The following is a 13465-nucleotide window of genomic DNA, read 5'->3' as shown; positions in this document are numbered from 1 at the left end:
TCCTAGCAGAGTTTCGTAGTTCCTCGCCCAGTTGTAAGCCTCCTACACAGCTGTTTTTATTTATTTTTATGACTGTGTTTTAACCTACAAATGCTTGGTATAATTGGTTAAACATACAGCAATTATGGTCTTACAAAATCCCAGATTTTGTACATGTGTACAAAGAGAGCAAAAGTAAGAAGTGAAAGCTAAATGGTGGTCACACCAAATATTGATTTGATTTACATTTTTATTCTGCTTATTGACTTTTTTTTTATTTTATTTTTTTATAATACATTTCGCATTATCGTATTACAACATTTTCCAGTTTATTATATATATATATATATATATATATATATATATATATATATATATATATATATATATATATATATATATATATATATATATATACACACACACACACACACACACACAAACACATACTCTGCTGCATGGCCTCAATAACTGCAACAATGGAAAGAGTTTAAAGGCAATGGAGACAAACAGAGAAAAGGGAGTTAATAAAAAGGAACCATTGACAGTGTCACAGAAATTGTGCATGCGTGTGTAAAACAAGAGAAAGGAGGGCAACTGCAGGAAGGGATTGGAGGACATAAATAGCTCAGCCAATCAGAGAGACGACAGGCAAATAACAGGTTCAGGAGAAGAGAGGGAAGGAAATAGCACTGAGAGACAGAGCAGGACGAAGAGAACAGCAGAGCAATTTGTACAGAACTGTAACGAATGAGGATAGGTGAACACAGCAAGTGATGGGTATATTATTAAGGAGCAAGATTCCTGGATTATACTATTTGCTGGTGTTTGGAATAACAGGATCAATCTTTGAGGCAGTCATGATCTAAAGGCCCTCAGCAGCAAGGCTGAACACAACGGCCAAGGCACAGAGAGCAGTATAGGGGCGGAGGCTGGGAAACAGGGCCTGAGGATTAGACATCGATCACAAACAGCATGAGAACATCCAGGAAGGGAAGCGTGGAAATGCCAGCTTTTGTCCGGCAGCTGGTGAAGGAGACAGAGAAACGGGTCACCTCTTTTTTTAAAGGGGGACGTGGAGGAGGCGGGGGTGAGCCGGTTGAAGCTGAGGAGAGTGGAGAGGAGGAGGGGGTCATCCCCAGTCCTTATCTTGAACGTCCTGTACTAGACAAGTATTTTGAAGAGGGCTGTGCCTCCTATGGCCTCACCTATGCTCTTGGCAGTATGCAGGGATGGAGGGCCCACATGGAGGACTTCCATAACTCATTCCCCCACCTAGGTGGAGAGCTCTCTCATTGGGGCTTCTTTGCGGTATATGATGGCCATGCTGGCAGCACAGTGGCTCAACACTCCTCACGAAATCTGCTGGAGCACATATTAAGTACAGGTGAGTTACCTGGCATTGTATGGCCTTATTTGTTTTTGCCAGAGTAAAAAGTTATAAGATAAAATGTTTGAACCTGTCGGATGGCTTTTGATACCCAAAACATCAGCAGCATTTTAGAACACAAATTATGCATAATTACAGTAAATTGCATCACTCCTGGCAGAGGAATGTTACTGCATGTGCTAAATGGCATGGATAAGAAACTCAGAACATTCAAAAGCACATCGCTAGCAAAAAAGGTAATAATGCAAAATGCAGTTCAGTCACTTATGTCAGTCAGTAAGAAATGTCTCACATTTTTATGTGAAGCAAATTTCAAATGAGACAGAAAACAGTTAAGCAGTTAACGGTTAAAAGTCTTGCTCAAGAACATTAGCAGCTTGGTGGATTTAAACACTCCACTGTCTGTAGCTCAAAGCATTAACCACTGAACCACCACTGTCAGCGTCACAGATCCCACCTCCTAACAATTACCTGTGTTTCCTCCATACAAATAGAGTTGGCAAATTTTTACAAACTTTCATCCTAGAAACAAGGGTGAAAACATTTTGTCATAATTCATTTCTGTTTCATTTGTACAACACTTTTAACAATGGACATTGTCCCAAAGCAGCTTTACAGAAATAAAGAGGTTAAAAAAGTTACAATGTATAACTTTAGTGCCTATAAGTTTGTTCCTTATTCTTAATGAGCAAGCCAAAGGCAACTGTCACAAGGAAAAACTTCCTGAGAGATGGTATGAGAAAGAAACCTTGAGAGGAACTCTTCAGTGATGGGCATTTAAATGTTTCTGTCTTCTTTTCATTTTATTCATAATTTTTCCCTTTTAAATGATAAAGGTTTCAATGATTAATGTTTCTAATTTCTGGTCTTTTGTCATTGCTTCAAGAATTTCTAAGATTATTGCTAATAAGTATCTGATATGAAGATAATTAATAAAAGCTGATTTTCTGATAAATCGTAAATGCAATCTAAAATCTTCTTGCAGGTAAGGTCCGGGCAAAGGAAGATGTGGAGCAGGTAACTGATGGCATTAGGGAAGGCTTCTTCCTCATGGACAAACACCTCCATGCAATGGCCTGCCGAGAGGGCTGGGAGCGTGGTGGCACCACTGTGGTGTCAACTGTAATCACTCCACACCACTTCTACTTTGCGAACTGTGGAGACTCCCGAGCAGTTCTGTGCCGTGCCGGGCACGTGGCCTTTTCAACAGAAGACCACAAGCCATTTTGTCCTGGAGAGAAGGAGCGCATTGAGAATGCTGGTGGCTCAGTCACTTTGCAGCGTGTTAATGGCTCCCTGGCTGTCTCCAGAGCTCTTGGAGACTTCACATACAAGTCGGTTGAATGGCGCCCAGTTACTGAGCAGATGGTCTCTCCAGAGCCAGAGATCTCAGCTGTGGAGCGCTCAACAGCAGACGAGTTCATAGTTCTGGCATGTGACGGTGTCTGGGACACAGTCAGCAACGAGGAGCTCTGTGCGTTCGTGCGTAGCCGACTGCAAGTGTGTACAGACCTGCGAGACGTCTGCTCCCAGGTCATTGACCTTTGTCTCTACAAGGTAGGCCTGTACGTTAAAAATAAAAGTAAAAAGCAAACCGCTTTCTAGATGGAAGTTCATTTATTAGACTTCATTTAAAATTTTTTACCTATAATTGGTTCACAGTTTTCCTCTTTAAATAATGTCCAACTCCCACAAGGCTTCTGTTTCACACTTTACCACAAGGTGGGATTTTGCTAATAGATGCATTTAGAAACCAGCAACACCAATGTTTCGTATTTTGTTGGCATGACTGTATTTAGAGCACCACAGAAGTCTTAACACCTACACATACTCTTTCTCAAGTTCTGACTTGAAATGGAAGATTACGTAAGAAAAAAGATGACCTACTGGTAATAAGGGGCTTTAGAGGAGAGATGGTAAAAATTGTTGTATTTTTGTGATGACATTACCACTGATTCAAAGCAAAACTCTAAGCCACAAATGGATGATCTATTTTTAGCTGCACAGAAGAATTAGGACATTTAACGAAGCACAGAGCAGGGTCAGGACACACGGCCAACAGTAAGACTCACAAGCTTTTGGAAAATTCTGCATCTGAGTCAAAGCACAAAAAAAATAATTACTGAAGCATTTGCCTAAGGGCGTTCTTTTGGCTAAATGATGCAATGATGTAATTTTAATGTCAAACACTCTGCCACTATACTGGCAGCCTTTTCATTCCAGACTTCTCTTGTATGTGCATACTTATATCAAATTCTACACACAAATGGCATTTGTACAAGGTTTATTTCATATTTATGTATAATAAAACATTGTAAGAACAGTTATATACACTCTCTATCCGCTTTATTACAAAGACTTGTACAGTACACCTGACACCTACACATTTATGCAATTATCTAATCAGCCAATCATACGGTGTTGGATGATTGATTAAATCATGCTTTTGCTGGTTAAAAAAAATCTGTTATTGTTCATGTCAAACATCAAAATAAAAAATGGTAATTTCTGTGATTGTTGCATGACTTTTGAATGTCTAGAAGGGCTGGTTCAAGTATTTCAGAATCAAAACAGGACAGTAAAAGAATTTTCGAAATACATCCGAAATGGGTGAGTCTAAGCTGATTATAGCATATCAGGTCCATGTTGTTGGCTGACAGGAGTAGAAGCCAATGTGGTCTTTTGCTGTTGTAGCCCATTCATCTCAAGGTTTAATGTTTTGTGCCTGCTGAGATGCCTGTCAGCTCATCACAGTTAAGTAAAGAGTGATTATTTGACTTTTTATACCCTTCAGGGCAATTCAAACTAATCTAGCCATTTTTTTTCTACTGTGAAAGCAAGACATTTCCACCTAGACAACTGTCAAGTTTTCTGTTTTTGTAAAGGTTTATATAAAATGTAATGTACAAGGGTACAAATGTTACTTATAAAGTACATTTGGAGTTGCAAATAGATAAACAGAATAATATATGCTGAAAATATTATGTATAATGGCATAAAACTGTATTGGTGACAGTACACTGGGTAGCAATGGCTGCACATAGCTCTAGGTTCCCCTTCAGAGAGGATTTCTTTAGGCTTATCTGGTTTCTTTCCAGCATGCAAAAACATTGCAGTGGATGGACTGGTTGTGGCACATTTCCTCTTTTCAAGTGCTAAAAAAAACTTTGGGCTTTGTTTTTCATAGCATAACTTAATCTCTTATGTTCCTCCTCAGGGAAGTCTTGACAATATCAGCATCATAGTGGTGTGTTTCCCTGGCGCCCCCCAGCTTTCCCCTGAGGCATTGCACCAGGAGGCTGAATTAGAGGACTACCTGGAGTCAAAAGTTGCTGGTGTGTAACAACGTGTTTATAATTACAACTAGAGACCTTTCTTTGTTCAAAACCTAGGTTTGTTCAATAAGACAAGATTGGATATTTTTGTAGGAATAGAAGTAAAAAAAAAAGAATGTTTATGGTTATCAACTGAAAAAATGAAGCAGTTGGACTAGATTCAGTCTAGATTTGCAATGTAAACTTAAGGCCAAGACTCCTGTCAAACATTGCCTCTAGTCCCTAAATACTGGGTGTGACTCAACTGCATTTGTTTACAAGCTACTAAAAGTAGAATGACTAACAGTACACTTCAATTTTAATCTGGTTTAGCAAATACAGTGTTCAAATAACAGGTCCATTATCAGAGTAAGTGAATACCCATGTATGTTTGATTGTTCTGAGAGTGGGAGTAACTGTTCAAATTTAAAGATTAATGTAAAAATTATATATTTGAAATCTACTGATAACCCCCACCTATAACCATGCCCAATTCTCAGTCACACTAAGAAAACTTACATTTACTAAGTAAATGTTATGTTGTTATGATTTTGTTTATTACCATTTATAAATGTCACTCAAAATGTAAATTTATTACTGTAAAAACAGCATTGAATACAACAAACTGGATATAAAGCAAAGTAAAAAGATTAATATAAATTCCCATAGCTAAGTTTCCTCTGTTAACTTTTGTGTTAGTGCTGGACTAAATATGACCAAAAATGAATCTCATGGTATTTTTCAATATTATACAAGTTTCATTCATTAAGGTCCCCTGGTGGTCTAGTGGTTAGGATGCTGCGCTCTCACTGCTGTGGTCCCGGTCAGGGAACCAACCCCAGCCATTAGGGTTGCACAAGCCTTAGTGCCGGTCCCAAGCTCGGATAAATGGGGAGGGTTGCGTTAGGAAGGGCATCCAGCGTAAAAACATGTGCCAAATCAAACGTGCGGATGGTCCACTGTGGTGACCCCTAATAGGAGAAGCCGAAAGAAAGTTTATACCTGTTTCATTCATTCAGTATTATATGCTATATGACAATATTTTTCATGCATGACCGTATTACCCACAACTTCTACTAATTGGGAGAGAAAATACTGCAGTAGATTGACCTAGAGGGGCCTATTTTACTGTCATGATTGGTGAATATTGTAGAAAATGTTCTCCCTAGTATTACAGGTTTGCAAGGCCCCACAAAATGATGCTGTTTACAAAGAGGTGGCACTCGTGATTCTAATAAGCTGAAGGAATCAAAATGCATGAGAGATGCACATAAAATACAAAAACATTTTTACATTTATGGAATTTGGCAGACACCCTTATCCAGAATTACTTACAACTGAGTAGTTGAGGGTCAAGGGCCCTGCAGTTGCACTGTAGCTTGGTGGTAACTCGTTACCTTCTGAGCCAGAGGCCAATGCTTTACCCACTGAGCTACTACTTCCAACCTTTTTTTATTGTGCAAATTTTGCAACCAATTAAAAAAAACCTGCACAATGTAAACAAACTCCTTCCCCTATAACTGCAAAGTTTAGACTTCTTTAACAACTAAACAGCATGCAAAGGCAACTTGCATATATAATATTCAAACAAATAATAGAAAAGGTGTGCAACACGCATTAATAATCAGTGATTCTCCTCTGTCTTGCACTTCAGACATTGTGCCTCGTTGTGCTCTAGTAGTTACCGTACATGAACAACGTAAAAGTTGGCTTCCGACCTTGTGCCTGTAAATAGTTTAATTTTATTTTAGTTGCCATTGTTGCTTTTGTGCAGTCGATAAATTAGTGTTCATTTGGGGTTTTTTTCTTGTAATTAATTTTTTTATACATATTTTTAAGAGCATTTTGCTGGAGTCCTGTGAATGATTTTATTCACCTGCAACCCGCACACACGAGTATTTTACCGCCAGACAAAGTAAAAACTTGTCTGAAAAATAAATAGTGAAGTTAATTTCAGATACCAGAAAAAGATAGATATAAGAGAAAAGATATATCTATAGATAGATAGATAGATAGATAGATAGATAGATAGATAGATAGATAGATAGATAGATAGATAGATAGATAGATAGATAGATAGATAGATAGATAGATAGATAGATAGATAGATAGATAGCAGGGAGTTTAGGGAGAACATATTAAATAAACCATATACAAAAAGGTCTAGCATGTGCACCATTAGATCTTGATATATTCATATATTCACTGGTATAGTGTTTATCGACTCCCTTAAATAAATAAACTGTATATTAATCTATTGTATTAATTCCTTCTTGATAGACATCTTTGAGGAATTAAGCGGAAGAGGAGACGAGCCTGATCTCTTGTCAGTTCTCACTGTTCTGGCTTCAACAGAGATCCCTGGGCTTCCACCAGGGGGTGGCCTTCAGAGCAAGTAAGGCACTGTGCCCTGTTTACACGAGTACAGTTTTTTTATGGGTTGATTAGTATTTTAATAACTAAATCAAAAACTGAATGTTTTATTTGTACAGCAAGCAATACACCACACTTCAAATCTAGAAAAAATAATTACAGCTTCAATGATTTTACGATTAAAGTAAATGACTTAATGCAATATATATATATATATATATATATATATATATATATATATATATATATATATATATATATATATATATATATATATATAATAAAAAAAATGTCATGTTACACTATTGTGTGATGTACCAGTCTTAAAAACAGAGTAAACATTTCTGCAAAATGATGAATAACAGATCTACAGCATCTAGAGAAAATCTACAGCAGTGTATTTAATCCATTTAATTCCATTTTCAAATCCAACCTTAATAGAGACTAAAAACTGGTTTGGATCAGTCTCTTTGAGCTGCTCTCTGCTCAAAGAGTTCTCAGGTTCTCAGGCTCTCAGGTTCTTCATCAAAAAGTTATATTAAAGTGTTAAAAGTAAAGGTCTGTATAGTTTGCTTTTGTTGGTACTGTAGTTAGTCTTGGGCAAATAGACTAACTATTAGTATACATTTACATTTGAATCACTGCTTTTTCACTGTGTTTACTAGTCTAACTTTGTTACCATGTATAGCTTTTCGGGGTTCTATGAAAAACTAAAATAGCAAAATACATACATTAAACATATATTTGGAGATGATTCCTCATGCATGCATGCATTAAGAAAAATGCATTAAGAATTTATGTTACAGACTACTACTTAAAAAGATGTAATTGTGTACTTTATAACATTGTGCCTAACTCATATTTTACACATTACATTTTGCAGACGAAACTGTATCATCTCTGCTTACTATCAGCAAAAGGAGGCCCGTAAAGTCAGGTTAGCCCAGGTAACATTTTCCGTATCTTAATATTTACAACAAAAAAAAAATCATGAAAAAAAACAGTTATCATACTCATGGTTATCATTAGGGCTGCAACTAATGATTATTTTGATAATAAATCAATTAGACGATCCCCCCTATATACAAGTATTAAGTTACAACTATCTTTCATTTTTACATTTTAAAGCTTGTTGTGGAGACTTAGCGGATTTTTCATTTGAAAAAAATTGAATCATGCTGGATTGTTTCTTTCTGTAAAAATAAAAAATGCAATATAAATATTTTTGTATTGCTTTTAATGATAATTGCAGATGGCAAATTGACAACCATGTTAAAAAAAATAATAATAAAATAAATTATATTAAATTATTAAAATTTTATATAAAAATATAAAAGATATATATAAAATGTAATTCAACATTGTTTTCATATTTTGTTTAGTTGTGAAGATATAAGCATCTAGAATATATAATCAATTACATTTTTATAATAATTGATTATATATGCATACATTTTATATAAAAACAGTGAAAACAAGCATTTGAACACACTAAATCCACAGTAAATCACATTTGAAAACAGATAAAATTAACTGTTGTAGTAGACAAATGCTCATAAAAGAGAATTGAAATGAGAAACGCAGCAAGCTAACAGGCTTGATTTAAAAAAAAAAAAAAAGCACTGGTGTTCAAATGCATAAGAATTAGCTAAAAAACACAAGTGACTAAAAACATTTATCATTTACGCCTGCTGTTATTTGCTGCTTTAGATTGTGTTTGTTCGCACTGTTTTAATTTAATTCATCACTATGTCGCCAGCGAGGTGATGCTCGTGCTTCATGCCAGAACAGATTTAGTGCAACAGCCCTGAAGTTAACAAACAAACAGTTCAAACAATAATTTATTAAACTATATAATTTTGACAGTTTTTGCTTACTGTGCTGATGTTTCACCTTCACCCGTGACACCAGTGTGTTTTCTTTTTATGTACTTGTGCATCACTGTGGTACTTCCATGCCCCACAAGCTCAGCTTTGCATAACTTGCAGGTTACAGTCTTCCTTGTTGCGTTTAATATAAAATGTTCCCATGCTTTGCATTTAATATAAAATTCTCCAATGGCTTGGATAACTTGGGACGCACACTTTTTCCTGCTGCCGATTGACCCTGTACTCTTAACCATTTTGCAGGAGGCTGTGTTTTCTCACTGTCACGTTAGCCCATAACTTGGGCAGCCCAACTAATCGATAATGGCATTTGTTGACAGCAAATTTAATTTAGATTATTATCGATTTTATCAATTAGTTGTTGCAGCCCTAGTAATCATTACATTATTAATCCTTATCCTAGACATTTGTCCTGATATATTGTCTGAGATTATTCCACTGGACAATAATCAATAATTCTGCTAGTGGAAAAATAATTTCACATGTGAAATAAGTAAATATAAAAAATGCAAACTATTATATAAGTTATTCTATTATTATATAAGTTATTCTATTATAATAGCATTTTTTGCAATGAATACTTTATTGATGTCCATAATGTTAAAAAAATATGTTTACAATTATAATGTTCTTTGTGCTGAGATAAATAATAACCATATTATCATTTATGTTTTCAGCAACTTGGTTCTGCAGATACCACTTAGAGTCGTCTCCTAAACCCTTAATACAGACAGACTGACAAATATATGCTGTCTGCAAAACAAAAAAAATCTTTCTATTATGAGTTTTATGGGGATTTTTCTGACTCTATTCAACAACCTTTACAATGCTTGGGGGATCTCTCAATTAGAGGTAGCTAGGATTATTCCAAACCACTCACTTCTCAAGATAATAACTATTGAATGTAATGTATATGTACCTAGGTTTCTGATATATTTCCAGAATAATTTCCTACATATGATAAATATATTCAATGTATAAATAGCAACACTCAGGTAATTTATAAAAATAAAAAACCTTTCAAGTCAAAGAGTTTTAAAGTAATATTCAGATGTTAAAATTATTGTTTTTGTAGCATTCTGTAAGCTCCACAGAATGCAAGTGATTAACATGTTTTGCATTTGAACACTGTACTCCTATCAGATGCAGCCACGTACAGTGAGTTCTGTGAGCTTTCCAAACATACAGACCCACATCACAGACACTCAAGATCTTCAAATGTCTTTTCCTGTAATTTGATCTGATGTTTGCATGATCTATATTGTGCTGCCTTACTGACCACTTATCAAAATCAATTAGATGGACAGCATTAATATATTAATAGATTTCTTAGTCTCTGTTCAACAAAATGATTTCATTATTGTATAATGTTATGTGAAATGACCTTTGTGCATATTTTACACATCTAGTATATGGACAACGTTTGTGGTAATGTTAAGGTCAAGTCCTCAAAAATAAAGGAATAAAACAGAACAACTGGCTAATAAATTGTTTGTTTGTAGCAGCTATAGACTATTATGACCTCAGTCTCTATGTGTACATTTAACAAGCGACCAATTTGGCAAGAGACCTTTCATTTGCATCTATAGTCTTAAACTCTCTCTCTATATATATATACTGTATATATTCAGTACTTTGCAAGGTAGTTATGTTGTGTGTCCAGGAGAACAAGTGGAAAGGGAGTAAGGCCAGAAACATTAGAGGTGGGTTTAAACTGTTCTTTCATGGTGTGGATGGAAATAGAAATGGTGTAGGGGTGAGTCTGAAGGAAGAGATTAGTTAGAGTGTAGTGGAGGTGAAGAGAGTTTCTGATAGGGTGATAAACGTGAAACTGAAAGTTGAAGTGGTTATGATAAATGTCATCAGTGCTTATGCTCCACAAGTGGGTTGTGAGATTCTGGAGTGAGTTAGATGAAGTGGAAGAAGGTGTACCTAGGAATTAATGATTGGTGATCGGGACAGACTTTAATGGGCATGTAGGTGAAGGGAACAGAGGTGATGAGGAGGTGATGGGTAGGTATGGTCTTAGGGAAAGGATTGTGGAAGGGCAGATGGTGGTAGATTTTGCTAAAAAGGATGGAAATGGCAGTGGTGAATACTTATTTTAAGAAGAAGGTGGAGCATAGGGTGACATAAGAGTGGAGGAAGGTGCACACAGGTGGATTATGTGCTATGTAGGAGATGCAACTTGAAGAAGATTGGAGACTGTAAGGTGTTGGCAGGGGACAGTGTAGTTAGACAGCAATGTATGGTGGTCTGTAGGATGGTTTTGGAGGTGAAGAAGAAAAGGAGGAGAGTGAGGACTGAAAGAAGAATAAGATGGTGGAAACTAAAGGAGGAAGACTATAGAATGAGATTCAGGGAAGAAGTGAAGAGGTGCTGATTGATTGGGCAACTACTGCAGGAGTGATGAGGGAGGCAGCTAGAAAGGTACTTGGTGTTACATCTGGAAATAGAAAGGAAAATAAAAAGACATGATGGTTGAAAAAAACAGAATTGGGATCGACAGAGTGATGAGAAAAGTAGGCAGGAGTACAAGGAGATGCGAAAGCAGGTAAAGAGGGATGCGGCGAAAGCTAAAGAAAAGGCATATGAGGAGCTGTATGAGAAGTTGGATGGTGTGGAGTTGGTGAAGCAGGAAGTGGATAGGATTAGTAAGGACAAAGTGAGAGCAGCGATTAAGAGGATGAAGAGTGGAAAGTCGGTTGAACCAGATGACATATTGGTAGAAGCATGGAGATGTTTAGGAGCGATGCAGTGGAGTTTTTACCAAATTGTTCAACAAGATTCTGGAAGGTAAGCGGATGCCTGAGGAATGGAGAAGGAGTGTGCTGGTACTGATACTGATCTTTAAGAATAAGGGAGATGTGCAGACCAGCAGTAACTACAGGGGACTAAAATTGATCAGCCACACCATTAAGTTATGGGAAAGAGTAGTGGAAGCCAAGTTGAGAGAAGAGGTGACCATCTGTTGAGATGGTTTGGACATGTGCAAAGGAGGGACATGGGGTAAATCAGTAGAAGAATGCTGAGGATGGAGCAGGGGGGTATGGAGACGGATGATCCACTGTGGCGACCCCTAATAGGAGAAGCTGAAAGAAAAAAAGGAGAAGGAGAAGATATTCAATACTTTGCAAAGTTTTAAGCAGATGTGAAGAAATCCTGTAAAGTAGGAATGCGTTCAAAATATATATTTAAATTGTTTATTTTTAATTTACAAAATGCAAAGTGACCAAACAGAAAAAAAATCTAAATTTAATTTATATTTTCATTTACTTTATTTTGGCTTCAATTTAGCATCAATTATTACACTTGTACTATATATATATATATATATATATATATATATATATATATATATATATATATATATATATATATTTATATATATATATACACACACAGTATATATATATATATATATATATACATACATACATACATACATACATACATACATACATACATACATACATATATATATATATATATATATATATATATATATATATATATATATATATATATATATATATATATATAATAAAATAAAAATATAAATTACCTGAAACATAACCAGTTGTGTAGGAGGCTTAAAACTGGGTCAGCATTAGCTAAACTCGTGTCACCATGGAAAGACTAAACGCAAAAACAATGTAATACCCAAGCAAAGATTTAAAAGCAAACTGGGGCTTGGGAAATAGGCAATGTTGACTGTAGATGGAATGGTCAGCCAAGGAAACGTAAAGCAGCAGATGAAAGACACACCATGCTTACTTCCCTTTAATAATGGAAGGTTTCCAGCAGTGCCATTAGCAAAGAACTGGCAGAAACCAGTAGGACCCAGGCACACCCATATAATTTCTGAAGAAGTCTGGCCAGAAGGGGTCTTTAAAGAAAAATTGTGGCTCAAAGCCATAAAGACAAGGCTACCTTTTGCTTTGATGACAGCTTTTCACACTCTTGGTATTCTCTCAGTCTGCCTCATGAGGTAGTCACCTGGAATGGTTTTCCAACAATCTTGGGGAGTTCCCAGAGGTGTTGAGTGCTTGTTGGCTGCATTTTCTTCACTCTCCGGTCCAAATGACCCCAAACTATCTAAAATGGATTTAGATCATGTGATTGTATAAGCCATGTTCTACTGGAAAACAAATGTTCCCATTAAGTGTGATGGCATGTTGCTATAATATGGATTTTGACAGTAGTTGTTGTAACACTAATATTGTTATTGACTCTGTACTCACCATTTCTTGTGAAATGTACATAGTCAATATTAATATTAGTGCCACATTTCTTGCCACAATTAAGTCTTGACAAGGCACACCTATAAATTCAAAACCATTTCAGGTGACTGGCTTGTGAATCTGATGAAAATAGCATTAGTTTGCCAAGCTGTTATCAACTCTAAATTTGTTCTGGGTTATTTTACACTATTTTGTTTACTACAAAAATCAATACATGTTCTTTCATAGTTTGGATGTCTTCAGAATGAATGTATAATGATGAAAATAATACAAACAAGA

General features: G+C 36.0%; 1 protein-coding gene across 1 annotated transcript; it reads left to right on the top strand.

Moving 5' to 3' along the window:
* The first annotated feature begins 617 nt into the window (after positions 1-617).
* ppm1nb (protein phosphatase, Mg2+/Mn2+ dependent, 1Nb (putative)) lies at positions 618-10415 on the top strand. Its single transcript, XM_083565242.1, has 6 exons — positions 618-1366; positions 2355-2926; positions 4587-4704; positions 6964-7078; positions 7940-8003; positions 9620-10415. Exons 1-6 carry the CDS (start codon positions 955-957, stop codon positions 9644-9646), a joined length of 1308 nt encoding a protein of 435 aa, XP_083421368.1. The 5' UTR covers positions 618-954; the 3' UTR covers positions 9647-10415.
* The last annotated feature ends 3050 nt before the right edge of the window (positions 10416-13465 follow it).

Source organism: Silurus aristotelis (assembly GCF_946808225.1).
Source record: "Silurus aristotelis genome assembly, chromosome: 16".
Classification (NCBI taxonomy): Eukaryota; Metazoa; Chordata; class Actinopteri; order Siluriformes; family Siluridae; genus Silurus; species Silurus aristotelis.
The sequence above is the reverse complement of the archived record's forward strand: the minus strand, read 5'-3'. Positions and strand labels throughout refer to the sequence as shown.

Coding starts and splice junctions, on each gene's coding strand:
- ppm1nb (XM_083565242.1), top strand. CDS start 955: ATGAGAACATCCAGGAAGGGAAGCGTGGAAATGCCAGCTTTTGTCCGG. Junction 7,079..7,939: donor GGGGGTGGCCTTCAGAGCAA/GTAAGGCACTGT, acceptor TACATTTTGCAG/ACGAAACTGTATCATCTCTG. Junction 8,004..9,619: donor GTAAAGTCAGGTTAGCCCAG/GTAACATTTTCC, acceptor TTATGTTTTCAG/CAACTTGGTTCTGCAGATAC.